The sequence below is a fragment of the Bubalus bubalis genome, chromosome 14 (genome assembly GCF_019923935.1).
Source record: "Bubalus bubalis isolate 160015118507 breed Murrah chromosome 14, NDDB_SH_1, whole genome shotgun sequence".
Classification (NCBI taxonomy): domain Eukaryota; kingdom Metazoa; phylum Chordata; class Mammalia; order Artiodactyla; family Bovidae; genus Bubalus; species Bubalus bubalis.
The window spans coordinates 8,208,852-8,235,480 of record NC_059170.1 but is presented as its reverse complement, the minus strand read 5'-3'; the positions used below and the strand labels follow the sequence as shown (position 1 = coordinate 8,235,480).

General features: G+C 43.9%; 1 protein-coding gene and 1 long non-coding RNA gene across 2 annotated transcripts in view; one reads left to right on the top strand and one right to left on the bottom strand.

Annotated features, from left to right (window-relative positions):
* SLC13A3 (solute carrier family 13 member 3) overlaps nucleotides 1-26,629 on the bottom strand; it is an 83,179-nt gene that overhangs the window by 21,382 nt on the left and 35,168 nt on the right. The window contains exons 4-6 of the mRNA XM_006051387.4: nucleotides 12,679-12,745; nucleotides 6,963-7,148; nucleotides 3,560-3,685 (exon numbers count right to left, since the gene is read on the bottom strand). Coding sequence (XP_006051449.1) covers nucleotides 3,560-3,685; nucleotides 6,963-7,148; nucleotides 12,679-12,745 — 379 coding nt within the window. The remainder of the gene's footprint in view (nucleotides 1-3,559; nucleotides 3,686-6,962; nucleotides 7,149-12,678; nucleotides 12,746-26,629) is intronic.
* On the top strand, nucleotides 13,405-19,849 carry LOC112578688. Its single transcript, XR_003102994.2, has 3 exons — nucleotides 13,405-13,793; nucleotides 18,876-19,259; nucleotides 19,528-19,849. It is a non-coding gene; the product is annotated as an uncharacterized LOC112578688 (long non-coding RNA).

The following is a 26,629-nucleotide window of genomic DNA, read 5'->3' as shown; positions in this document are numbered from 1 at the left end:
GCAAAAGGATGAACGTGGAACCCCCTACCTCTTGGTACATACAAAATTTAACTCAAAATGGTTCAAAGACCTAAACATAAGAAGAGCTAGACCTATACAAATTTTAGAAGAAAACATAGAGATAAATTCTCATGGCCTCAGATTAGGCACATATGTCTTAGATATGACACAAAAAGCACAAGCAAACAAAAATAAATTGACTTCATTAAAATTAAAAACGTTTGTGTGTCAGGAAAATGTATCGAGATAACTCGATGGTTATCTGGAATGAAAAAAAAGCTGACTCCAAACCTGTACCCCAAAGTTGCATCCTTACACTGCACCCTAAAAGGCAAGCTCCAAATAGATGAAAAGATTTAAACATACAAAATACAAAAATACTAGAAGAAAACATGGGACTGTTCTTTCATAACTCTATAATGGGATGGAAGACCTTTCTAACTGCAATTGAAAATTTAGAAGCCACATGAGAAAAAATTGATAATTTCACCTCATAAAATGTTTCTAAGAATTTCTGCACAGAATAAAGCATGATTAGCAAAGTGAAAAATCAGGAAAACAAGTTGTAATTCATCCTCAAAATAAGCACTAATCTTTCAATATACAGAAAATACTAGAAATCAATAAAACCAAGACCAGCAATCAAGTTTTTAAATGTACAAAGTGTATAAACACACAGTTAAACAATTCACAGGAGAGGAAATACCAGGGTCTCATACGAATATATGAGGGTTTCATATGAATATATGAAAAGTTTTCATCTTACCCCTTAGTATGAAAAGTTCTTCAAAATTACTCCGAAAGTAAATGCAAATTATTTTTCTCTTATCAGATTAGCAAAAATCTACCTTTCTGCATGGGAACAGATGCTCTCATATATTGTATTTATTTTTTATTTTTTTGGCCGGACCATAGAGCATGCAGGATCATAGTTCCCTGATCTGGGATTGAACCCAGGCCTCCTGTATTGGGAGCACAGAGTATCTTAACCACTGAACCACCAGAGAAGTCCCTTATATATTGTAAGTGGGGGAATATGTGTGCTTAGTCGCTCAGTCATGTCTGACTCTTTGCGACCCCATGGACTGCAGCCCACCAGGCTCCTCTGTCCATGGGGATTTCCCAGACGAGAATACTGGAGTGGGTTGCCTCCAGTTGGTTGGTTCCTCCTCCAGACAATCTTCCCAACCCAGGGATCAAACCCGTGTCTCCTACTTGGCAGGCAGATTCTTTTCCACTGAAAGTGAAAGTTTCTCAATTGTGTCCGATTCTTGCGACCCCATGGACTATACAGTCCATGGAATTCTCCAGGCCAGAACACTGGAGTGGGTAGCCTTTCCCTTCTCCAGGGGATCTTCTCAACCCTGGGATCAAACCCATGTCTCCTGCATTGCAGGCAGATTCTTTACCAGCTGAGCCACAAGGGAAGTCCAAGAATACTGGAGTGGGTAGCCTACCCTTCTCTAGCAGATCTTTCCGACCCTGGAATCAAACTGGGGTTTCCTGCATTGCAAGTGGATTCTTTACCAACTGAGTTATCAGGGAAGCTGTATTCCACTGAACCACTCAGGAAACCCAGACTTCATTTTTAACCCTTATCTAGAAGTGAAAATTGTAGAAATTAAAGGGGTAAAGCCTCAGGGAGGGGACAGAGTTGCTCATAGTCACCCAGAACCATGATGTGAAATCTGGTTTATCTGAGTCCAATGTCTAGGCTCCTTGGAAGGAAAGTTATGATCAACCTAGATAGCATATTAAAAAGCAGAGACGTTACTTTGCCAACAAAGGTCCGTCTAGTCAAGGCTATGGTTTTTCCAGTGGTCATGTATGGATGTGAGAGTTGGACTGTGAAGAAAGCTGAGCACCGAAGAATTGATGCTTTTGAACTGTGGTGTTGGAGAAGACTCTTGAGAGTCCCTTGGACTGCAAGGAGATCCAACCAGTCCATTCTAAAGCAGATCAGTCCTGGGTGTTCTTTGGAAGGACTGAGGCTAAAGCTGAAACTCCAGTACTTTGGCCACCTCATGCGAAGAGTTGACTCATTGGAAAAGACTCTGATGTTGGGAGGGATTAGGGGCAGGAGGAGAAGGGAATGACAGAGGATGAGATGGCTGGATGGCATCACCAACTCGATGGACGTGAGTTTGAGTAAACTCCGGGAGTTGGTGATGGACAAGGAGGCCTGGTGTGCTGCAGTTCATGGGGTTGCAGAGAGTCAGACATGACTGAGTGACTGAACTGAACTGAACTGAACTGAATGTCTGGGCATGCTTCTCTGGACTAAGTTAGGCTTTGAACCCCAAGTTTCTGCTCTGACACATCAAGAAACACCACAGACAGAGCTTTTCTATTCTCAAGGGGTTTTCACATCTCTTTGATCTAGAATAGCTCTTACTGGTTCCATTTTACTGATGAGAAAAATTAAGGCCCAGAGAGGTGAGGAAACTGAGTCAGAGAATGACTTTATGACGTGCCTGCTACTCCAGCCCTGAGCTGCAGCTCCTATGTTAGTATTTTCCCAAACCTACACATTCTTAAAGAAAATCAGTCCTGAACATTCATCGGAAGGACTGATGCTCAAGTTGAAACTCCAATACTTTGGCCACCTGATGCGAAGAACTGACTCCTTGGGAAAGACCGTGATGCTGGGAAAGATTGAAGGCAGGAGGAGAAGGGGACGACAGAGGATGAGATGGTTAGATGGCATCACCAACTCAATGCACATGAGTTTGAGTGAACTCCGGGAGTTGGTGATGGACAGGGAGGCTTGAGGTGCTGCAGTCCTTGGGGTCACAAAGAGTCGGACATGACTGATCAACTGAACTGAAGTGAACTGACACATTCATAACTCCCTTCACAAATGTTCCTATGTCCACGTGCCACGGGCTCCAACTAGATTTAGCATTTTAACTAAAAGCCGATCTTTAAATAGAAAGCTTTCTATCACTCCCATAAATAGCAAATAAGAATCACTTGTCAAACATAGAAAGTACCCATAAAAATAAAGACGTGAAAGCAAAGCAACATTATTACGTCTGGCTGGATACCACTGCTGGCTTGTCTCTGGGCCTGAGGCTTGCTCTTCCTTTTTTAAAAGGATGATTTGCAAATGTTAGAGAGGTGTTAAAGTTTTTCCCCACCTTACTGAGACTTTCTCCCCAGCATAAGCAGCGTTGATAAAGGAATATTTTTCTCACTATCGGAGTCAGTGTTGTTTGATACCTTGTCCTCAGGCTGCCCCAAATTACCTCCTGTACTGAGGTCCCATGAAATAAGAAACACTGCACGTCATTTCCTGTGGGGCGAGTGTGGACCTGACTTAGGGAACAATACGATTAGTGATTATTGACGGTGGGTGGCATTCACCCAGGGCCTGGGCTCAGCAGGCAAGAACCCACACCACCTGTAATCCCCACTCCCTGGGAGGCCAGGATGACTATGGGCACTACATCCAAATGGAAGCTGGAAGGACTTAGGAGGGTCACTCGCTAGGGAGCGGGAAGCTGGGACTCCATCCCGGTTCCATCTGCCACAAAGCTCAAGTTAAGTGCCTGGGTACCTCAGGGTTATCCCTCCATAGAGGAAGGAGATCCAGAGCCAGCCCACCAACAGGAACAGCAGCATGAGAGGAAAGGCGAAGATGAACCAGGAGCCGAAGTTCACCACGTCGCACTGCGGGAAGAAACTGGAGAAAAGAGGGAGGTGAGAGCCCGCCAGCGTCAGCCAGACGGATGGGTGCACACATCCCTACAGAGGAAAACCAAAGGAAGTGTGCTCGGCATTCAGTGGCGCTGAAGGTCTTCACATTTTCCGCCCTGTATTTTCTGAGTAATATATTGGGTTGCCCAAAAAGTTCATTCCATTTTTTCATGGTCTGGAAAAAACAACCCCAAATGAACTTTATGGCCAACCCAATATATAGTTCCTATATCGGGTGTGATCAGAATAAACCAATACAATGTACTTGGGGAGTGAAGACCAAGGTGAACACTCAGGGCAGCCATTTCCCTGTCTCCCCAGGTGCCCTGCTGGAAAACCAGAACCTCATATAAACCCCATATTCCTTTCAAATACCTTCCTTCCCGATGAGAAGTTCCAGGCTTATGCAATTAAATGTTGTATATGTTTTGCATGTAATTTGCATGACCTTTACTCAAAATCCTTCATGTTGGATACTTTTATTTAAAGTTCTAGCATTTTCCCCCTAATATCTTTTCAAGGCTTGCTCATATCAGAGCAAATAAGCACCCTGAAAACCCTCTGACAGCAAATGCCCTCCCCTGTCCCCCATCCCCCAACTCAGGACCAGCCCCTGAGGGCCTCAGAACCCCCATCTTTCCTGTCCATCCCTGTGGACAGCCTCCAGCAAGAACTAACACTGAACACCCTGCTTTGTCCTCCCAGCCAACTGCCCCTTTGTTGGCACTTCCTGCTAACCGAGGAGACAAACGGGTCATCCCAGATGGTCCCCATATCTGAAGCAGAACCATCTTGGCTTCTGGTTCTCAGTCTCACAGCCGGGCCTTGCTCAAAGAATGGAGATGAAAAGACAGCAAAGGTTTGCAGTGGGGGCTGAAATCAACTGGGAAAAGACCAATGCCTGGCCCCCATGCCCAACCTCTGAAATCAGCACCTCTGCAGCTGAGATCCAAGCATATTTTTTTTCACCTTCCCTGGAGACTCTAAATGCACCCATGGCTGAGAATCACTGTTTTTTTACAGATCTGCCTCTTGAGAAACCTATATGCAGGTCAGGAAGCAACAGTTAGAACTGGACATGGAACAACAAACTGGTTCCAAATAGGAAAAGGAGTATGTCAAGGCTGTATGTTGTCACCCTGCTTATTTAACTTATATGCAGAGTAATCATGAGAAATGCTGGGCTGGGAAAAGCACAAGTTGGAATCAAGATTGCCGGGAGAAATATCAATAACCTCAGATATGCAGATGACACCACCCTTATGGCAGAGAGTGAAGAGGAACTAAAAAGCCTCTTGATGAAAGTGAAAGAGGAGAGTGAAAAAGTTGGCTTAAAGCTCAACATTCAGAAAACTAAGATCATGGCATCTGGTCCCATCACTTCATGGGAAATAGATGGGGAAATAGTGAAAACAGTGTCAGACTTTATTTTTGGGGGCTCCAAAATCACTGCAGATGGTGTTTGCAGCCATGAAATTAAAATACACTTACTCCTTGGAAGGAAAGTTATGATCAACCTAGAAGCATATTAAAAAGCAGAGATATTACTTTGCCAACAAAGGTCCGTCTAATCAAGGCTATGGTTTTTCCAGTAGTCATGTATGGATGTGAGAGTTGGACTGTGAAGAAAGCTGAGCGCTGAAGTGTTGATGCTTTTGAACTGTGGTGCTGGAGAAGACTCTTGAGAGTCCCTTGGACTGCAAGGAGATCCAACCAATCCATTCTAAAGATCAGTCCTGGGTGTTCATTGGAAGGACTGATGCTGAGGCTGAAACTCCAGTACTTTGGCCACCTCATGCGAAGAGTTGACTCATTGGAAAAGACCCTGATGCTGGGAGGGATTGGGGGGCAGGAGGAGAAGGGGATGACAGAGGATGAGATGGCTGGATGGCATCACCGACTCGATGCACATGAGTTTGGGTGAACTCTGTGAGTTGGTGATGGTCAGGGAGGCCTGGTGTGCTGTGATTCATGGGATCACAAATAGTTGGACACGACTGAGCGACTGAACTGAACTAAAAATCAAAGGATTTGAGAACCTTAGAATATGGTAGAGAGTTAAGGTTTTAAAATCAGCTTGTGAGGTAAGACACAGGTGTACTTAAGTTTTCTTATGAAAATAACTTTGACTACCCACAAGTATGGAACTGACTTACAAACACCAAACCCACTCTCAGGAAGACCAATGCAGTTAGCTTTTCTTCCATCATCCCTATAAATCCTTGATTCTTTGGCTGAATACCCGATAAAGACGTCAGCCAGCACATGGAGCCATGTTGAATATCAGAAAATTTTGTTGCTGTTTGTTTGTTAAATGCTTACATTTGGATTCATGTGGATTAATTTAATATATGGCACATCTCCACGGGAACAAAATCTTAGAAACCCCACCTCTCAGAATCTTGGAATCTGAAAATAATTAGAATCTTGGAATCTGAAAATACTTAGAATCTTGAAATACAAGGATTTTAACATCTTCAGCTAAGAGGTTTTGAAAAATGGAATTGATGTCAAACCATCAGAGAATCCATCTCTTTGATTCTCATGCCCTGACAAATGGCCACTCAACCTCTGTTTGAACAGTTTCGGCGATGGGGAGATTTTACTTGGCAGAGTCCCCTCCACTGCTGGTCCATGTGCCTGGCTGTAAGGCTTCTCACGGGACATCACAGCCACACAGCAGTACCTCCCACTGGGGTTGGTTTTAGAAGATATCAGGTCATGTCACCCCTCTGCTCTCAGCTCTCCTCTGACTCTCCTGACAATGACTGCCCTGGTCTTCATACCTTACCCCCTTCTGCACCCCAGCCTGGCCAGTCTTTGTGCTGCTTCCCACCTTTGTACAGGCTATCCCTTGTGTCTGGGGTGCTCTTCCCTCCTGCGTCCACACAGTTCACCCCCTCGCTTCTAGGTCTCTGCTCAAGCGTCACCATATTAGAGGGATGGCACAATACTGACCAACCTAGATAAAACAGCACCACTCCTGTTACCTCTGCCCCCTTCTTCTGCTCGATCTTATTTCATAACATATCAGACCAACATACTATATATTCTCTTGCTTTTTCCTTTATTGTTTGTCTCTCCCACCAGAATGCAAGTTCCCCAGAGCAGGGATTTTGCTGGGCTTTGTGCATCGCTGGGTCCCCAGAGCCTGGACAATGGTAGACACCCAAGACACATCCCTGGATGTTGGGTGAAGGAGGAGGAGAGGAGTAGAAGAGGCAGAAGCCCCAGCGCCAGGGACAGGGAGCACTCGCTCTTACCTCTTGAGCTGGCCGAGCAGGATGAGGTTGGGGGCTGTGCCCGTGAGGGTGGCGGTGCCCCCGATGCTGGCCGAGTAGGGGATGGAGATGAGGAAGCCCTTCCAGATGTTCCTGCGATATTCCTCCTCCTTCTTGGAAGTAGGGTGGAGATCCGTTGGAGCCTCTGCCTCCTCAGGGCAGTCTTTGCTTTAAACAAACCCAAAGAGAAGCCATTCAGAATTCCTGGCCTTATGGAGAAACACACTGCCTGGGATGGGAGAGCTAAGTGAACTTTCTAGAAGGCAATTGGCATAGGAATCAAACACTTCTAAAAATGTGCAACCCTTCAGCTTAAGTGTTCTACTCTAACAAGTTGTCCTAAACTAATACTTGGTGTTAAATATAACTTAAATGGAAAACTTCATTTAAATATCCATCAAAAAAGGATTGGCTAGATTAAGACGATCCTGTTTCTGGATGGAATACCAAAGCAGTTATTAAAAATGGTGATTTAGATGGGTATTTATTCAGTTGAAAGATGCCCATTATATAAAGTGAAAAGGTAGGTAACAGCACTACTTACTTCTTTTATTTTAAAAATATGCATATATTTCATGAATATATTAGTATTAAGAAAAGTCTAGAATGATATACACAAAGTTGCTTTGGGGATTTTCGTGGGGATGGAATTATAGATTTTTTCTCCTCTTTAACTTTTTATTTGTATTTTCTGGGTTATTTTTCTGGTACCTTTGGGGAGTTTGGGAAATAATAAAGTCAAAAATTGTTAATTATTTAATCATATAATTATAATTATATGATTATATAAAAGATAATGATGCTGACACAAATTTACAAATTTATACAAATTTACAAATTTGGGAAATAATAAAGTCAAAAATTGTTAATTATATAATTATAATTATATAATTATATAAAAGATAATGATGCTGACACAAATTTATTGAGGTGAAAAGACATCCACTACACTCAATTAGCTGAGATGATAGGTTATAAAATGGCATATGTAGCATGGTTAGTTATTTTGTTAAAAATACACATACACACATATATATATAGATAAATGGTCTAGAATAGTATTCACTCAACTCTTCTAATCTATCTTTGGGAGTGAGGTGCTGAGTACATTTTTCTTTTTGTTTAAGAGTTCTTTTTTTTTTTTACTTGTGAAATTATAAAATGTTTATTAGTGGATCAAATTAAGAATTGTCTTTGTGTAACAAATCAATTTTTTTTAAAAGAATGTAGGACACTTCAACTACCCTGGGGCTTTGATTACAAACATGAGGGGCCGCTTCTCCAGTGGGTGGTGGGGATGTGATCTGGGGTCTAAAAAGAAGACAGGGGCTGGAAGAAGCTGGAGACAGATGCCATGCTTGATTATCCAGTGTGAGAGGCCCAGTCAGGGACCTGTGGGCTCCCTCAGACCTGGGGCTCCAACCAGACTGAGCCTTAGAGGAGAATAAGAGCAGAAAGTGTTCTTCTTGTGTACCCCCTTCCTTGTTTGGATGGAAAACTGAGGCCCAGAGTGGGGCTTGAAGAAAGTAGGGAAAACCACTAGACCATTCAGGTATGACCTAAATCAAATCACTTCCGATTATACAGTGGAAGTGACAAATAGATTCAAGGGATTAGATCTGATAGAGTGCCCAATGAACTATGGATGGAGATTCATGACATTGTACAGGAGGCAGTAATCAAGACCATCCCCAAGAAAAAGAAATTCAAAAGGCAAAATCATTGTCTGAGGAGGCCTTACAAATAGCTGTGAAAAGAAGACAGTTCAGTTCAGTCGCTCAGTCGTGTCCAACTCTTTGAGACCCCATGAATTGCAGCACGCCAGGCCTCCCTGTCCATCACCAACTCCCAGAGTTCACTCAAACTCATGTCCATCGAGTCAGTGATGCCATCCAACCATCTCATCCTCTGTCGTCCCCTTCTCCTCCTGCCCCCAATCCCTCCCAGCGTCAGAGTCTTTTCCAATGAGTCAACTCTTCGCATAAGGTGGCCAAAGTACTGGAGTTTCAGCTTTAGCATCAGTCCTTCCAAAGAACACCCAGGACTGATCTCCTTTAGAATGGACTGGTTGGATCTCCTTGCAGTCCAAGGGACTCTCAAGAGTCTTCTCCAACACCACAGTTCGGTTTGATCCCTGGTAGGGGCGGTGGCTGAGAGGAGAAACCCCACATCCATGGAGCAGTGGCTGCATGGGTACAGGAGGGCCTAGAGGAGCTACTCCATGTTCAAGGTCAGGAGGGGCAGCCATGAGGAGATACCCCTCATCCAAGGTAAGGAGCAGCGGCTGTGCTTTGCTGGAGCAGCCATGAAGAGATACCCCACGTCCAAGGGAAGAGAAACCCAAGTAAGACGGTATGTGTTGCAAGAGGGCATCAGAGGGCAGACACTGAAACCATAATCACAGCTAAAGGCAAATGAGAAAAGGAAAGATATACCCATTTGAATGCAGAGTTCCAAAGAACAGCAAGGAGAGACAAGAAAACCTTCCTCAGTGATCAATGCAAAGAAATAGAGGAAAACAATAGAATGGGAAAGACTAGAGATCTCTCCAGGAAAATTAGAGATACCAAGGAAACATTTCATGCAAAGATGGGCACAATAAAGGACAGAAACATTATGGACCTAACAGAAGCAGAAGATATTAAGAAGAGGTGGCAATAATACACATAAGAACTAAACAGAAAAGATCTTCATGACCCAGATAACCATGATGGTGTGATCACTCACCTAGAGTCAGACATCCTAGAGTCCAAAGTCAAGTGGACCTTAGGAAGTATCACTACAAACCAAGCTAGTAGAGGTGATGGAACTCCAGCTGAGATATTTCAAATTCTAAAAGATAATTCTGTGAAAGTGCTGTACTCAGTATGCCAGCAAATTTGGAAAACTCAGCAGTGGCCATAGGACTGGAAAAGGTCAGTTTTCATTCCAATCCCGAAGAAAGGCAATGCCAAAGAATGTTCAAACTACTGCACAATTGCACTCATCTCACATGCTAGTAAAGTAATGCTCAAAATTCTCCAAGACAGGCTTCAACAATACATGAACCAAGAACTTCCAGATATTCAAGCTGGATTTAGAAAAGGCAGGGGTACCAGAGATAAAATTGCCAACATCCACTGGATCATAGAAAAAGCAAGAGAGTTCCAGAAAAATATCTACGTCTGCTTTATTGACTATGCCAAAGCCTTTGATTGTGTGGATCACAACAAACTGAGGAAAATTCTTCAACAGATGGGAATACCAGACCACCTTACCTGCCTCCTGAGAAATCTGTATGCGGGTCAAAAAGCAACAGTTAAACTGCAACAACGGACTGGTTCCAAATTGGGAAAGAAGTACATCAAGGCTGTATGTTGTCACCCTGTTTATTTAACATCTATGCAGAGTACATCATGCAAAATGCAGGGCTGGGTGAAGCACAAGCTGGAATCAAGATTGCTGGGAGAAATATCAATAACCTCAGATATGCAGATGATACCACCCTTATGGCAGAAAGTGAAGAAGAACTAAAGAGCCTCTTGACAAAAGTGAAAGAGAAGAGTGAAAAAGTTGGCTTAAAGCTCAACATTCAGAAAACTAAGATCATGGCACCTGGTCCCATCACTTCATGGCAAATAGATGGGGAAGCAATGGAAACAGTGTCAGACTTTATTTTTTTTAGGCTCCAAAATCACTGCAGATGGTGATTGCAGCCATGAAATTAAAAGACGCTTACTCCTTGGAAGGAAAGCTATGACCAACCTAGACAGCATATTAAAAGGCAGAGACATTACTTTGCTAACAAAGGTCCATCTGGTCAAGGCTATGGTTTTTCCAGTAGTCATGTATGAATGTGAGAGTTGGACTATAAAGAAAGCTGAGCACTGAAGGATTGATGCTTTTGAACTGTGGAGTTGGAGAAGACTCTTGAGAGTCCCTTGGACTGCAGGGAGATCCAACCATTCCATCCTAAAGGAAATCAGTCCTGAATATTCTTTGGAAGGACTGATACTAAAGCTGAAAGTCCAGTACTTTGGCCACTTGATGCAAACAACTAACCCATTTGAAAAGACCCTGATGCTGGGAAAGATTGAAGGCAGGAGGAGAAGGGGACGACAGAGGATGAGATGGTTGGATGGCATCACCGACTCAATGGACATGACTTTTAGCAAGCTTTGAGAGTTGGTGATAGACATGGAAGCCTGGTATGCTGCAGTCCATGGGGTCTCAAAGAGTCAGACACGATTGAGCAACTGAACTGAACTGAACTGAACTGCGAGTGGGGCTGGGGTCTGCAACCAATGGACATGGAGTTCCTGAGGGTAGGGATCAGTTCTTTTCCAACAGACTCAGCACAAGCTCTGCCTGGGTAGATGGTTAAAACAGATTCCCAGGTTGCAAGGTGGTGAGTGGCAGGGCCAACTACAGAACCCGTATCTCAAAGGTGGACTCAAAGCCCCCAAACACGGTGCCAGGGAGGAGCACAGGCCTCAGGATAAGACGAACTAATGTAAAATCATGTCCCTATCTACTAGACCCTCCATCCATTCCCATCTCATTCAAAGTCAAAACTACATCAGTGGCCTGTGGGGTCCCACATGCTCTGTCCCCAACCAGTGCCCTCCTGCCACACAAGCAATCTCTGTGACCCCACCTCCAGCTACACTATTGTCCTGGCTTCCTTGAACTCTCAGGGCTTTGTACCTGCTGTCCCCTCTGCTAAGAATACTCTTCCCACAGATTCCCTAGGACCCTTCACCTCCCCCAGGTGTTTGTCCAAGAATGACCTTCTTAGTGAGGTCTCCCCTGACACACATTTAAATACTGCCCTTTTCCTCTCCCAACCCCCTCCCTAGCCTGTTTTCCAATGCTTTGTTCTCCTGTTCGTTGCCATGTGCCTGACAGTACCTGGCTCATAGTAAGTTCTCTATAAATTTGCTGAATGAAGGAAACAGACTTGATTGATGCCCAGCAATGATGCCTTGAGCAAGTCACTTTACTCCCTGCTGTTTGCTTCATCATCATGAAATTGAGATAATGATACCATTAATAACAAGCGTTACCATCTGTGCATGGAAGGCCTAACAACCAGCTTTATCTACATGATCTCATTTAATCTCAAAAACAACCCTCAGAAAGAACCCACATGGGTTTTGACCTCATGTCCAGTTGGTAGGTGAAACTGAGTTTCAGAGAGGGGGAGTGGCGTGTGCAAATCAACAGAGCCGGTAAGTGGCAAAGCCAGGTTCCAAGTCAAGTCTGCTTGATCCCAAGCACCCAGGTCTTATATCCTTGCTGCTGTATACAAAAGACACCAAAGACTAACTGTGCCATCAATGTCCAGGTGCTTCCTGAGTCACACAGGTGTGAAGGGCTGCTACTGTCTCAGGATATTTTGTCTGCAGACAAAGCTTTAGCTTGGCCCGGTACACCCTCTCCTCCTTGACGATCGTGTGGTTTGCGCCTCCTGCTCTCTGGCCCCTCCTTCCAGACCCTTCACCTCAGCAGACCTTTAGGGGTTTACTGTACTCCCCTGCCCATCCCACATATTCTTTTTTCAAGGAGGCTGGAGCTCAGGGAGAAGTGGTGGAAATTTGGGCATTGGGTCATCGGGAGAAGAATGGGGGGTGGGGATTGCCTGCAGCATGGAATTCTTGTTCATCCTCTCCTTGGATCAAGCACGGGCTCCTCTATGAATTCCACCAGGAGAACTCACTCTTCTGTGCCGGCAATGAATTGCATCTCCGTGGGCACAGTGTGCAGGCCGTTTTTCCGCACAGCAGCTAGGAGGAAAGAGCACGAGGTCTTTAGTGGGATGTAGCAGGTGGGACAGAAGCATCCCCTTCTTGTGCAGTCAATCAAGAGTACTTCCTCCGGTCCCAGCCTATACTAGTCATTGGATTAAAAAAAAAAAAAAAAGATACTCAAAATTCCATCCTTCTACCCAACCTGTTCCTATTAGGAGAGGGCTTCAGGCCTGGGGGCAGGAAGTTAGCTGCAAGGCAGCTGGGCAAGCCATAACTCAAGCCTAGGCTAACCTCAACTGTTATTGTCAAGGGGATGTTTGGGAAAGACCAGCTATGAGTGGTAATGGATCAGCAATGGGATGGGTGACTCCAATCTACCACTCATTCAAAACGCATTTATTGAGCACCTACTGTGTACTATTGACCATCAGCTTGGGGTACACACTGAATAATATAGGACAATGTCCTTGCTCCCATGAAAGCACTGTTCTAGAGACGATGACTGACAATAATCAAGAAAGAAAACTTCGGGTGTCAGGGAACGTTTAATGTTAAGGAATCCTATATGTTGTTTTCTGTTTCTCAAGGGCCTTTTGTTCCTTATCAGTTCCTGGAAAACAGGAACCAGCAGAGCTGCACTCAGTTCTCAGGACTGAGGTCATGAGATGGAACGCATATGTGGATTCCTTTCAGTAACCTTTTACTTTTCTATAGAACTACTTAGTCATGTTCCTATTTCCAATACATGGGTTGTCTTCTGGCCCTGTGACGATTGTTATTCCCCTAGTTACTGTTGTTATGGCCCCATGACAATTATTATTCCCTTAGTTACTGTTGTTATGCTTTTGCTTTCAGTGTTTTTGCTCAACTTTATTTTTCTGCCTAAAGCTTCCGTGTATGCCATGATTAAAGCACCCTTGTTCCACTAGAGACTTGGGTCCCCCGTGTTCTTCTTTTCTTCATCTTCTTTTCGTTGACTCCTTTCCCCAGGTTCCCATCTGTCAAGACCAAAACAAGTGGCACCCGAACAGGGACCTGGAGTACACCCTTGGCAAGCTGATGGAGTGACTCTGGACCTACTGAGGTCAGTAAGTGCGGGGTAATGGGACAAACGGCTGGAAAGCCCCACCACTTTTCTACTTTGCTTCATCATTTAATTGAAGTTCAAGGATTCTCGGTTTCATGTCAGTGAATAGAGGCTTGTCTCCAAACGGTAATTGAACATAATCCCTGGTTCCCTGATGAAGGTACTTTTGATTTAGAGATTTGGAATCAGGTTAAAGAGAATGTTGAACGAGCCACAAGATGGGGAAAAAATATTCCAATGGATTTCTGGCCCTTATGGGCCCTCATTAAAGCTGTAATTTTGCCATTTCAAGGAAATTCTAGCCCCCCTGATATTTGACAACAGGCAGAACACTTGTTACGTGAATATGAATTAGATAATGAAACTTTACAAAAGGCCCAATTAGAACAACATAAAATATTTCAGAATTTTCCCACCAGCACTGCTCTGGTTGCCCCAAGTGCTCCTCCTCCTCTTGCAATGGGCACCAAACCAAAAGTCCTCTCAACTCAAGGACAAGATGACTCTGATAATGACTCTTCTGAGGCTGACAATACTTGCCTTGATGATAATGATAAGCCTTTAGCTTATACTCGTATTTATGAGAAAACACTGTCTACTCATTCTCCTTCACGATGAAGGTTTTCTGGATTGCTGGCTTTACAATCTCGAATCTCTGAGTCTGATGACTTTTCCGCATTTCCTGTTTTCAAAAATCCTAATGCTCAAGGGCAAATTATACCTCAATACAAAAACATTGATTTTTCTCACATGCAACAAATGAAAAAAGCTGTAACTATGTATGGCCCTCATTCTCCCTTTACTAAGGAACTTTTAAACTCTATGGCATCTTCTATTGGAAATTTGTTGTTGTTGTTGTTCCTTATGATTGGCGACTTTTGATAAAGGCTCTTCTTAAGCCAGGAGAATATCTTCAATGGACAATGTGGTTTCAGGATGTAGCCCGAGATCGTGCCAATTCTAGTGCTCGGGCTGGCGCTCCCCAAAACCAAATTACTTTTGAAATGTTAACCAGTACAGGGCAGTTTGATGCAGTGAAAGCCCAAATACAATGCCCTCCCTTATTACATGAGCAACTGAAAAAAGTTACCCTTGAAGCTTGGGATCGAATTACTCCTCAGGGGGAACCTAAGGGCAGCTACACAAAAGTATTTCAAGGACCTAATGAAGCCTATGCTGATTTTTTAGCTAGATTGGAAGTTTCTATTTCCCATAGTGTTATTGGAGAAGAAGCCAAAAGGCAACTAGGAAAACTGCTTGCTTATGAGAATGCAAATCAGAAATGTCAAAGAGCTATCGCTCCAATCCGTGAGACTGGGGCTATTATCGACTATTTGAAGGCTTGTCGCAATTTAGGATCAGAAACTCAAAAAATGCAAATGCTAGTTGAAACAATTGCTGCTGCTTTTAAAAAGGGGAATGAAAGATGTTTTGCATGTGGAGATAAAACACATTGGGCCAGGGAATGTCGGTCTAAATATGATGTTGAAGGAAAGCCTATTTCAGGAAACTCCAAGCTGGGGACTCCCCAGGTCCCCATCCACAAAAACCAGGGGCAAGCTTCATCTTTTCCCTCAAACCCTCAACATCCGTCAGTGCTGCCATTGATATACCAGCCCTAAATGACTTTCTCCTTTTTCCTCAAGCAGTCCCTTTTAGAATACCTACCAGACTTTTGGACCCCTACCCCCACAAACCTTCAGTCTTTTACTTGGCCAATCTAGTCTGACTTCTAAAGGATTTACTGTTCACCCTGGAGTAACTGATTCAGATTATAAGGGAGAAATTCAAATTATGTTATCTCAGATATTATGGCAATTTAAAAAGGGAGATAAAATTGCTCAATTACTTCTTTTACCTTACATTTCTATTAACTCCTCTGATGGTATGTGGACAGATGGATTTGGCAGTACAGATCAAAAACAATCCTTATGGACATCAATTATATCTGAATATACCTGACCAAATATAAATATCAAAATTAATGGCAAAAAATTTTCTGGTCTTCTTGATACTGGATCTGATATTACTATTATCTCCAAACATTTATGGCCCAAATCGTGGCCTATCCAGAGAATTTCTTGCCAGATTGCAGGAGTTTCTCAAACCAAAGTACAAGAGGTTTATCAAAGTGTCCAAATATATCCATGTGAGGGACCAGAAGGCCAGCCCACATCATTATGACCTTATGTTATAGATGCACCCCTTAATTTAATAGGAAGATTATTTACTTATGCAATGACAAGCTCAAATATGTATTCTACGTTTTTCCTAGGGGCCACTGCTCACTTAACAAAAGATGCAATTATTAACATAACTTGGAAAGTGACGAGCCTGTTTGGACAGAGCAGTGGCCCCTTACAAAAGAGAAACTAGAGGCTGCTAAGGAACTTTATCTATACACAATTGAAATTGAAACATTCTGAGGAATCTTGTTCTTGGAATTCTCACATTTTTGTAATAAAAAAGAAATCTAACAAATGGCGCCTCTTAACAGACCTTAGACGGAGAAGGCAATGGCACCCCACTCCAGTACTCTTGCCTGGAAAATCCCATGGATGGAGGAGCCTGGTGGGCTGCAGTCCATGGGGTCACGAAGAGTCGGACATGACTGAGCGACTTCACTTTCACTTTTCACTTTCATGCATTGGACAAGGAAATGGCACCCCACTCCAGTGTTGTTGCCTGGAGAATCCCAGGGACGGGGGAGCCTGGTTGGCTGCCTTCTATGGGGTTGCCCAGAGTTGGACACGACTGAAGTGACTTAGCAGCAGCAGCAGCAGCAGCAGCAGCAACAGACCTTAGAAAAGCTAATGCATCTATGAAAGCTGTGGGTGCATTACAACCAGGAATTCCATCACCTACCACTATTCCTCAAAACTGGCATATTATTATTATAGATTTACAGGATTGCTTTTTTACTATATCTTTACATCCTCTAGACTGAGAAAGATTTGCCTTCTCTCTTCCTTTTCCTAATCATATCAGGCCTCATAAATGATATCAATGGTCTGTATTAACTCAAGAAATGATGAATTCTCCCACCATGTGTCAATATTATGTAGCCAAAGCCCTTGAACCTGTGAGAAAACAAGTTCCTGACTTTCTTGTTATTCATTATATGGACAATATATTGTTTTTGGCCCCATCTGTTTTAGAGACTCAACATATGTTTGATATAGCTCAACAATGCTTAAAAGACTCTGAATTAATTATTGCCCCTGAAAAAACTCAAACCTCTACACCTTACCATTACTTAGGATCTATTGTTAATAGACAAAATGTCACTCCCCAACTAACACAAATTCGTATTGATAAGTTATCAACCTTGAATGATTTTCAAAAACTTTTAGGTGATATAAACTGGATTAGACCCTCTTTGGGCATTGCAAATTATCAACTGACTAATTTATTTAATACTTTGAAAGGAGACCCTGATTTAAATAGCCCTCGTTCACTTTCACAAGATACACGAGAGGAACTCTGTTTAGTACAAAATAAATTACAAAAACAATTTCTTACTCATTTTAGAGAGTTGTTTATACTCCCTTCTCTCCATTCTCCCACCGGACTTCTTGCCCAACAAGAACACCCAGTAGAATGGATCTATACACATTTTAGAGGGACAAAGTCACTTACGCCCTATCTTGATTTAATCGCTCTAATAATTATCAATGGGAGAAATAGAACTAAGACTTTGATTGGCTCCAATCCCCATAAAATTGTATTACCTATTAATGAAACTCAATTTGAAAATGCATTACAAACTTCTACCAATTTTCAAATAGCCTTCTTAGACTATTTTGGAAAAATTTCATTTCATTATCCTTCTAATAAACTTTGAAATTTCTTCAAAAATACTGAATTTATGATCTCTCACATTGTTACATCACAACCTATACCTCAAGCTGATGTTTTCTATATAGATGGGACTAAAAACTCTAAAGCCTCATTTTGGTTTCTCAAAAAATATAAAGTCTTTTATACTAAATTTCATTCTGCTCAACAAAATGAATTATATGCTCTTATTCAGGTTATTCACCTACATCCTTACCCTATTAATATAGTTTCTGACTCCTCATATTCAGTTTTTGTATTAAAAAATATAGAAACTTCTACTATAAATTCTAATCAATCTATTATTCAACAACTTTTTCTTGAATTACAATCCATTATTATATATTACTCATATTTGAGCACATTCCAGCCTTCCCGGTCCAATGACTTATGGTAATGAACAAACTGATAAGCTTGTTTTTTTTGCTACTCCCAAAGAACAACATGCTCTATTACATAATAATGCTGGCTCCTTATACCAGATTTGGAAAATTCTATACCACCATGCTAAAGAAATTATTAATAATTGCTCTACTTGTAGACCCCTACATCTTCGACCCATTTCACAAGGTATCAGTCCTCGAGGATTACAACCCAAAGAGGATTACAACCCAAAGAAATATGGCAAATGGATGTGAGTCATTGCCCTGAGCTTTCTCCATCTCTTTTTTACATGTCTATATTGATACAAATTCTTCTTTTATATGGGCCACACCTCTTTTAGGTGAAGCTACACAACACATTATAACCCACCTGTTAGCTTGCTTTGCAGTAATGGGAACACCTAGTTCCATAAAAACAGACAATGGCCCTGCTTATATCTCTAAGCAATTCAAACAATTTTTACAATCTTTTTCTATTGAACATATTACAGGCATTCCTTATAATCCACAAGCATAAGACATAGTTGAACGAGCACATCACACACTGAAACTACAAATAAAAAAATAAAAAAGGGGGAATACACAGGAACAATTCTATCTTTCCTATCCAGAGCAGACTTTACTAGATTCCAATGCAAGATATTCTTTAATCCTATAACTATTGTTAATACAGCTTTATTTGTTTTAAATTTTTTAAACTTACCACAAGGAGATATCTTGACAAGAGCAGAAAAACATTTTGAGGAATTGAAGGACACTTCTCTTCCTCTGCTCATTTGGTATCAAGATGGGCTAACTAAACAATGGAAATCTGGGAAATTAATCTTACAGGGAAAGGGGTATGCTTGTATTTCTCCAGATGGATCTAACGAACTCACCTGGCTCCCTCTTCAGAAGATCTGCCCCAAGGGAGCCTCCGGCATTCAAAATAAAGATGAAACCAAAAAACCCCTGGGAGGAAGAAATTCCAATACAGGTCATGGCAGCTCTGAAAATCTCCAAGAAGACCAAAACATTCAGGTTGTGATGAAAGTGGTGGAAGAAGTAAAACTGGACGAAGCAATGGAAAGTGACTGCAGAGTGGGGAGGAGGAGCAGATAGACTCGTGATCAGGTCAACAGAGGAGACATATGAGCTGATGGCATTTGAGCTGAGACCTCCAGGATTAAAAGGAGTCAATCATTTAAAGAGTTGTGGGAAGAGGGACTGGGGCAACAGGAACAGCAAGTGCAAAGGCCCTGAGGTGAGAGTGTGTCTGGTATGTTGGGAAGCGGACAGAAGACCAGTGGGGCTGGAGGGGCCTGATGGAGAGGGAGACTAGGAGGAGGTGGGAGACGGGGCAGGGGCTGGGTAGCAGAAAGTGGTCTGGATCACACAGAGGTCTTGGGGCTCGCCATAAGAATTTTAGCTTCTCCTCTGAGCCAGCTGGGAGTGGAGCCAGGGGAGAGTTTGAGCAGAGGAGAGTCAGAAAAGGATATGATTTCGTTTCTAAAGAATCCCTTGCTTGACAGGTCAGCCTCCCCACAGGAGAAAGCTGAAGAGATTAAAATTTCCTGCAGCTGAAACCATCACCAAGAGCAAAAGAATCCATCCCTGGGCATTGGAAGTGTGATTAATAACTGAACACATGGGTTCAGGGGTCAAGTCTCCATCAGTTACTTTGTGACCTTAGATCAGTGTGGTTCTCAGCTAGGGTGGATTCTGCCTCCAAGGGACATTGGACAATATCTGGAGAAATTTTTGGTTGTAGCAACTGAGATGAAGGTACTGGGGGTGTTACTGGTACCTAATGGTCAGAGGTCAGGGATGCTGCTAAACATCTTGTAGCACATGAGTCAGCCCCCACAAGAAAGAATTTTCCCATCTAAGATGTCAAATAGTGCCAAAGTTAAGAAACTGGTTTAGATAAATCCCTTAATCTCCTTGAACTTCTTTAATCCATAAAATGGAAGTAATAATTCCCCTGGGGTTATCAAGAGAATTAAAGAGTTCATTTATTTGCTATAGACAGAATATTTCCATTTAAAGCAAGGACCGGCAAACTTCTTCTGCAGAAGGCCAGACAGTAAATATTTTCGGCTTTGGAGGCCATATGATGTCTGTTGTAACTACTCAAATCTGCCATGGTATCATGAAAGTAGCCCTAGATAATACAGAAATGAGTAAGTGTGACTAAACTTTTATTTTTGGACACTGAAGATTTCATATAATCTTCACATGTCATAAAATCTTCTGCTTGATTTATACAACTATTTAAAAACATAAGAGCTATGCTTAGCTCACAGGCTAGATGAAAAACAGGTGGCAGGCTAGATTTGGTGCACCCAAGTTTGCCAGCCCCTGAGTTTAAAAAATTAACAGGAATCTGAGCACTAGTGAGGATTCAGGAAATGTGGGTTACTATTAAGAAAGTACAAGAAAATGGCCCCTGGAGTCTGGAACTGGTCTGATCCAGCTACGACACATCATTGTCTTGTTGGACCTAGATACTCTTACACATCACTGATTCCAGTCACTCTGAGACTGATAAAAAGAGCCAGAGTGAGGACACTGTGACCTTGTTTAAGCGCAAAGCCACTTGCCACCCACAAAATACCAAGCATCCCCTTCTCTTGCTAAAGAAATGGCTACTTCTTACCTAATCACAGAATTGTCCCCAGGGTTTTTTTTCTATTCACTTTATTTTTGGCTGAGCTGGGTCATCCTTGCAGTGCATGGGCTTAGTTGCCCTGCAGCACGGGGGATCTTAGTTCCCGACCAGGGATCGAACCCATATCTCCAGTATTGCAAGGTGGATTCTTAGCCACTGGACCGCCAGTTTCTGACAGCACCCAACCTAAAGCAAACCCTGCTTCCTTAGGTCTCCACCCCCACCCCAAATGCCCCAACCAAAGTCCATATAGTGAGAGTTTCTTTCTAATATCCCTGAGTTCTTTGTCATTGCCCACCATGTGTGTTTTTCCTCGCTGCAGCAGTAATAACAAACTCAGCCTGTTTAACTACAAATGCACTTTGGCCACTTTGGACAAAGGAGGGAGGGTCTAGGCTCCAGCTCTGGCCTTTTCCCTGTCTCACCCCAGGGGCTTGGGGAAGTCTCTTCCCTTCTCCACTCTGGGCTGTTCTTTTCCTCCTGGTACCACAAGGGAGCAGGGTTCCACCGTGGCTGACTGTCATTTTTACTGTGCCTAAGGCTGGGGTCTGAAGGCTAAATTCAGATCGTCTCACCCTGGGCCATGGGGACAAGGGCCTCAGGGCTCCCGTGGTGGGAGCTCGCATTCAAATGCAATGCCTGAGGCTGGAGGCCAGGGCACTAAAGCAGGAAGTGAAGGGTTGTTCATAGGACACTGATGCTGGGGTGGGGGGTGATGCAGAGTCACTCCCTGGGGGCTGACCAGACAGGGAGAACTCTGACCCAGTGACTCCCAGCTGCCACCCAGCTCTCACTCACTCTGTACTCTTCTTACTTGGTCAGGAAAGGCTGTCCCGCAGCATCAGATACTTGCAAAGCTCACCAGCATCTCAGGTATAACCACAGCCTGCTCTCCTCAGCCCAGGATGAATATTAGAATGTCCTGAGAAAGCCCAGGTCCCACTCCAGAGGTTCTGGTTTAGAGGCTCCGAGGCCTCAGTATTTTTCGAAAGCTCTACAGGTGGTTCTATTGTGCAGCCAGGATTGAGAAAGCGTCCCTGAAGTTAGAGATGTGGAACTGATGTCTCCAGTGGCTGTCCATGACCCTACGGGGTGGGGGGTTGTGTGTGCTGGCCAGTTTGCCACAGTCCCCACCTGGCCCCTTTCTCATCCCTGGAACCTGGTCGCTGCCAGCATCAGATCTGGAGAACCGGATATAAAACCCTAGGGCTGCAAACAAGGCATGCATGCATGCTAAGTCGCTTCAGTCGTGCAAAGTCGACTCTGCAACGCCATGGACTGTAGCCCACCAGGTTCCTCTGTCCATGGGATTCTCCAGGCAAGAACACTGGAGCAGGTTACCATTCCCTCCTCCAGAGGATCTTCCTGACCCAGGGATCAAAACTGGGTCTCCTGCATTGTGGGCAGATTCTTTACCACCTGTGCCACCAGGGAAGCCCACAGACAAAGCAGAGGAGGATATTCACACACACACATGACTGTAAACAGTAGTTATTCACACACACACACACGACTGTAAACAGTAGTTATTGGTAGCAATTAAGATTAGAAAGGAGAGACTTTACTTTTTCTTTATGCAAATTAGTTCCATTCCATTAGTAATGTGAAACAGTTTGATACCAAGTATTATTTCCCTCTAATAATGATGCCTTTAACACAGCCTTTGACTGTGTGGATCACAATAAACTGTGGAAAATTCTGAAAGAGATGGGAATACCAGACCACCTGACCTGCCTCTTGAGAAACCTGTATGCAGGTCAGGAAGCAACAGTTAAAACTGGACATGGAACAACAGACTGGTTTCAAATAGGAAAATGAGTACGTCAAGGCTGCATATTGTCACCCTGCTTATTTAACTTATATGCAGAGTACATCATGAGAAATGCTGGGCTGGAAGAAGCACAAGCTGGAATCAAGATGGCAGGGAGAAATATCAATAACCTCAGATATGCAGATGACACCACCCTTATGGCAGAAAGTGAAGAGGAACTAAAGAGCCTTTTGATGAAAGTGAAAGTGGAGAGTGAAAAATTTGGCTTAAAGCTCAACATTCAGAAAACTAAGATCATGGCACCTGGTCCCATCATTTCATGGGAAATAGATGGGGAAACAGTGGGAACAGTGGCTGACTTTATTTTGGGGGGCTCCAAAATCACCGCAGATGGTGATTGCAGCCATGAAATTAAAAGACACTCCTTGGAAGGAAAGTTATGACCAACCTAGACAGCATATTAAAAAGCAGAGACATTACTTTGTCAACAAAGGTCCATCTTGTCAAGGCTATGGTTTTTCTAGTGGTCATGTATGGATGTGAGAGTTGGACTGTGAAGAAAGCTGAGTGCCAAAGAATTGATGCTTTTGAACTATGGTGTTGGAGAAGACTCTTGAGAGTCCCTTGGACTGCAAGGAGATCCAACCAGTCCATCCTAAAGGAGATCAGTCCTGGGTGTTCCTTGGAAGGACTGATGTTGAAGCTGAAACTCCAATACTTTGGCCACCTGATGAGAAGAGCTGACTCATTTGAAAAGACCCTGATGCTGGGAAAAATTGAGGGCAGGAGAAGGGGACGACAGAGGATGAGATGGCTGGATGGCATGACTGACTCAATGGACATGGGTTTGGGTGGACTCCGGGAGTTGGTGATGGACAGGGAGGCCTGGCGTGCTGCAGTTCATGGGGTTGCAAAGAGTTGGACACAACTGAGTGACTGAACTGAACTGAATAATGATGATGATAAAGTCAATGAAGATGAAGTAGAAAAAAACATTGGAAAACCAAGGTGCTACTCAGCCCCTCATCCCTTTGCTTCCTGTGACCAAGGTGACCCATGTGACCACATGAAAACAGGCCAAAGTCTCCAAAGATTGTAACTTTCCTGGGTCCAGAAATCACTGGCTGGTTAGGAGCTTGGTGCTTATGTAAGGTCTTATTCAAATAATATCAATCCTGGAGCTGGTATCAGGCAGGGGGAGCTGAACGTTCACATTTGTAATCTTACAGCAGTCTGGGAACAACCTGGGAGAGCTGAGCAGGGTTATTACCTTCCTCTTTACACCTGGGGAAACAGGCCTGGACAGATAGGGTAAGGTTGGGATTGAGATGACCCATTGGGTCATCATAGTGACCCAATTGAATTTTGGGGGCAGAGTTTTTAATGGCAGAGTTGGGCTTGTTCCCAGGACTGCTGATTTGCCACCCCTGAGTCTCGCCCCATCTCCAAAGGTGCCTACCTGGCTCAAACCTAGAACAGCTAACTATAATGTAACCTCCCCAGCATGACTGAAATATTCTTGAAGTTTGGCACATGGAAGGCCCTTAGGAAAGAGTTCTTGTGTCAAATTTGGAAAAGAGCACCCCAGGGAGAACAAAGACCCCAGGTTAGGTAGCTTTATACCTGTTCATTTATTTAACACTCACAACCTCTTGGGCAGTAAGGATTTATCTCTCCATTTTATATATTAGGAAACTGAGGCTTAGAGCAGTTCAGTAACTGGTTTGTTTATTAATTGATAGATTCCACACATTTATTGATCACCTACTACATGCCAAACAGTGTTCTAGATGAACAATACTATAGTTCACAGCAAGGAAAAGGATGGACATAAGCTCCCTTGGAACTTGGAGTCCATGGAGATGGGTAATCAACAAATAAATCCTTCTCAACTAGGAGTCATGGGAAACTTCAATATGAATCGAGATGTAGGGTCCTATTACCCACTCTTTCTGATTCTTGGAACCCTTATACTGGTTTTTATATAATGGCAACTGTATGCTGCTAAGTTGCTTCATTCGTGTCCAACTCTGTGCGACCCCATAGACAGCAGCCCACCAGGCTCCCCCTTCCCTGGGATTCTCCGGGCAAGAACACTGGGCGACTGTATAACTGCCACGTATTACCCACACCTGTGTGCCAGGATCTCATTTCTCCTGTACGCTTCACAGTGATGTACACAAAATGGGAGATTTTGTCCTCATTTTATAGATGAGAAAAGAGCCTTGGGAAGAGGTCCCTCTCCCAGCCTCATGAATGAAAAGGGAAGGAGAGGGCAGTGCTTAGCTGAGCCGACAAGACTGCTTTTGGAATGGTGGCATCTTTGGCATTCCTAAAGGAAAGACATGAGTGGCAAGCCAGCTTTTTTTCCTTTCTTTTTAGTTAATTTATTTGGCTGTGCTGGGTCTTAGTTGTGGCTAGAGGGATCTTTAATTGCAGCATGTGGGATCTAGTTCCCTGACCAAGAATCAAATCCAGGATCAAACTGCATTGGGAGCATGGTCTTAGCTACTGAACTACCAGGGAGGTCCCAAGCCAGCCTTCTTTGGGCAGAAAAAGTGAGGGGAAAGCATTGTAGAGTTTAGGTTCAAAAGCCTGGTGGTCCCCTTACTGGCTGAGGGGCTTTGGGCAAATACTTCACCATTCTGTGCACCAGTTTCACCCTCTGAAATGGACCACCCCTTCAGGGATGAAGTGCAGGATCTAATCAGAGCATGCGTTGTAGAAGGATGCTGGAGAAGCCACCACCCATGCAGCCCTGGTCCCCCAGGCAGTGCAAGGAGCCAAGTGTGTAACAGAACTGCAGAGAAGCAGCAGGGCTGCCCTCCAAGACTGAGGACCTCCAGGGTCTTGTCCAGCGAGCCCTGCCCTGCCCGAGGCTCTATCTCATCCTGGCACGTGCCTATAAGCACAGATTCCAGATTCAGACAAAACTCGGCAACTAACGCACCATGTTGCTTTGGGCAAATCATTTTGCCTCTCTGACCCTCAGTCTCTTCATCTTTAAAATGGGGATGATCTTCTTCATAGTATGATTATGAAGATTAAATGAGGGAATGGGTCTGAAAATTTTAGCACAGGCACAGGGCGTCTTTAGACAATGGCAGCTCACATCACCCTCACTGTTGTTCCTCTGGGTTCCCCTCAGGGACCTCGAGCCTCCAGGAGCCTCCCTGCCCCTGTCCTGGCCCCTGACCAGAGTCTCCACTCCATCTACCCCTGCCCTCACCTCCTGCCACCGGGACAGAACACAGAAACTGGATGAAAGGCAACGTCTCTTTGCCCTGGAATTACCTGGTTTAGGTCTGAGGGCTGATCATTAACCAGTCCCTGCTCTCTGATCCCACCGCCTATGAAAGCAGGTGTCTGCCCCCGCCGCCCCGCCCCAACAGGGTCTCCTGCCTTCTGACATCCTGCAGAGCAAGGGGAGAGACTCTGGATCTCACTTTTGTGCTGACGCTGTGTGTGACCTTGAGCAAGCCCCTTCCCCTTCCTGAGTCTCAGGTTTTACTTCTTCTTTCACATAATCAGCTTTCACACTTTTTCCCCCCACTTTGCCACTAAACTCTTGGTGGGGGGGAAACTTCTGTGGGAGGTAGATCAACAGAAGAGCACTGGCTGTAAAGTCAGCCAGACTGGATTCAAAATACCAGAGCTGCTGTTTTGAAACTACGTGACCTTGGGGACTACAATCAACCATTTCTTCAGTTTCTCCCTCCTTTTCTATTCCGCTAAATGAGGTCAATACTACTTCCGTGTCAGTCAGAGGTAAGGTCCTAAGATGAGACCAACTTAGCACAAAGTAAGTGCTCAACAAACATCAGAGACAGTTACTTGGAAGCTCAGGGTTATAAAGTATTATAAAAAGGGAGCAGCTGGGTTGCAATGAGAGAAGGAGCAGAGTTAACGACTTGCTGCCACCTCACAGTGACTAAGAGGCAGTCTCTTGGAGCCCCAAGACTCAGGGGAAACAGTTTGAAAACTGACAAAGCCAACACTGAAAAGTGAAAGTGTTAGTTGCTCAGTTGTGTCCGCCTCTTTATGACCCCACGGACTGTAACCTGTCAAGCTCCTCTGTCCATGGGATTCTCTGGGCAATAATACTGGAGAGGGTAGCCATGCCCTTCTCCAGAGGATCTTCCCAACCCAGGGATCGAACCTGGTCTCCTGCATTGCAGGCAGATTCTTTACT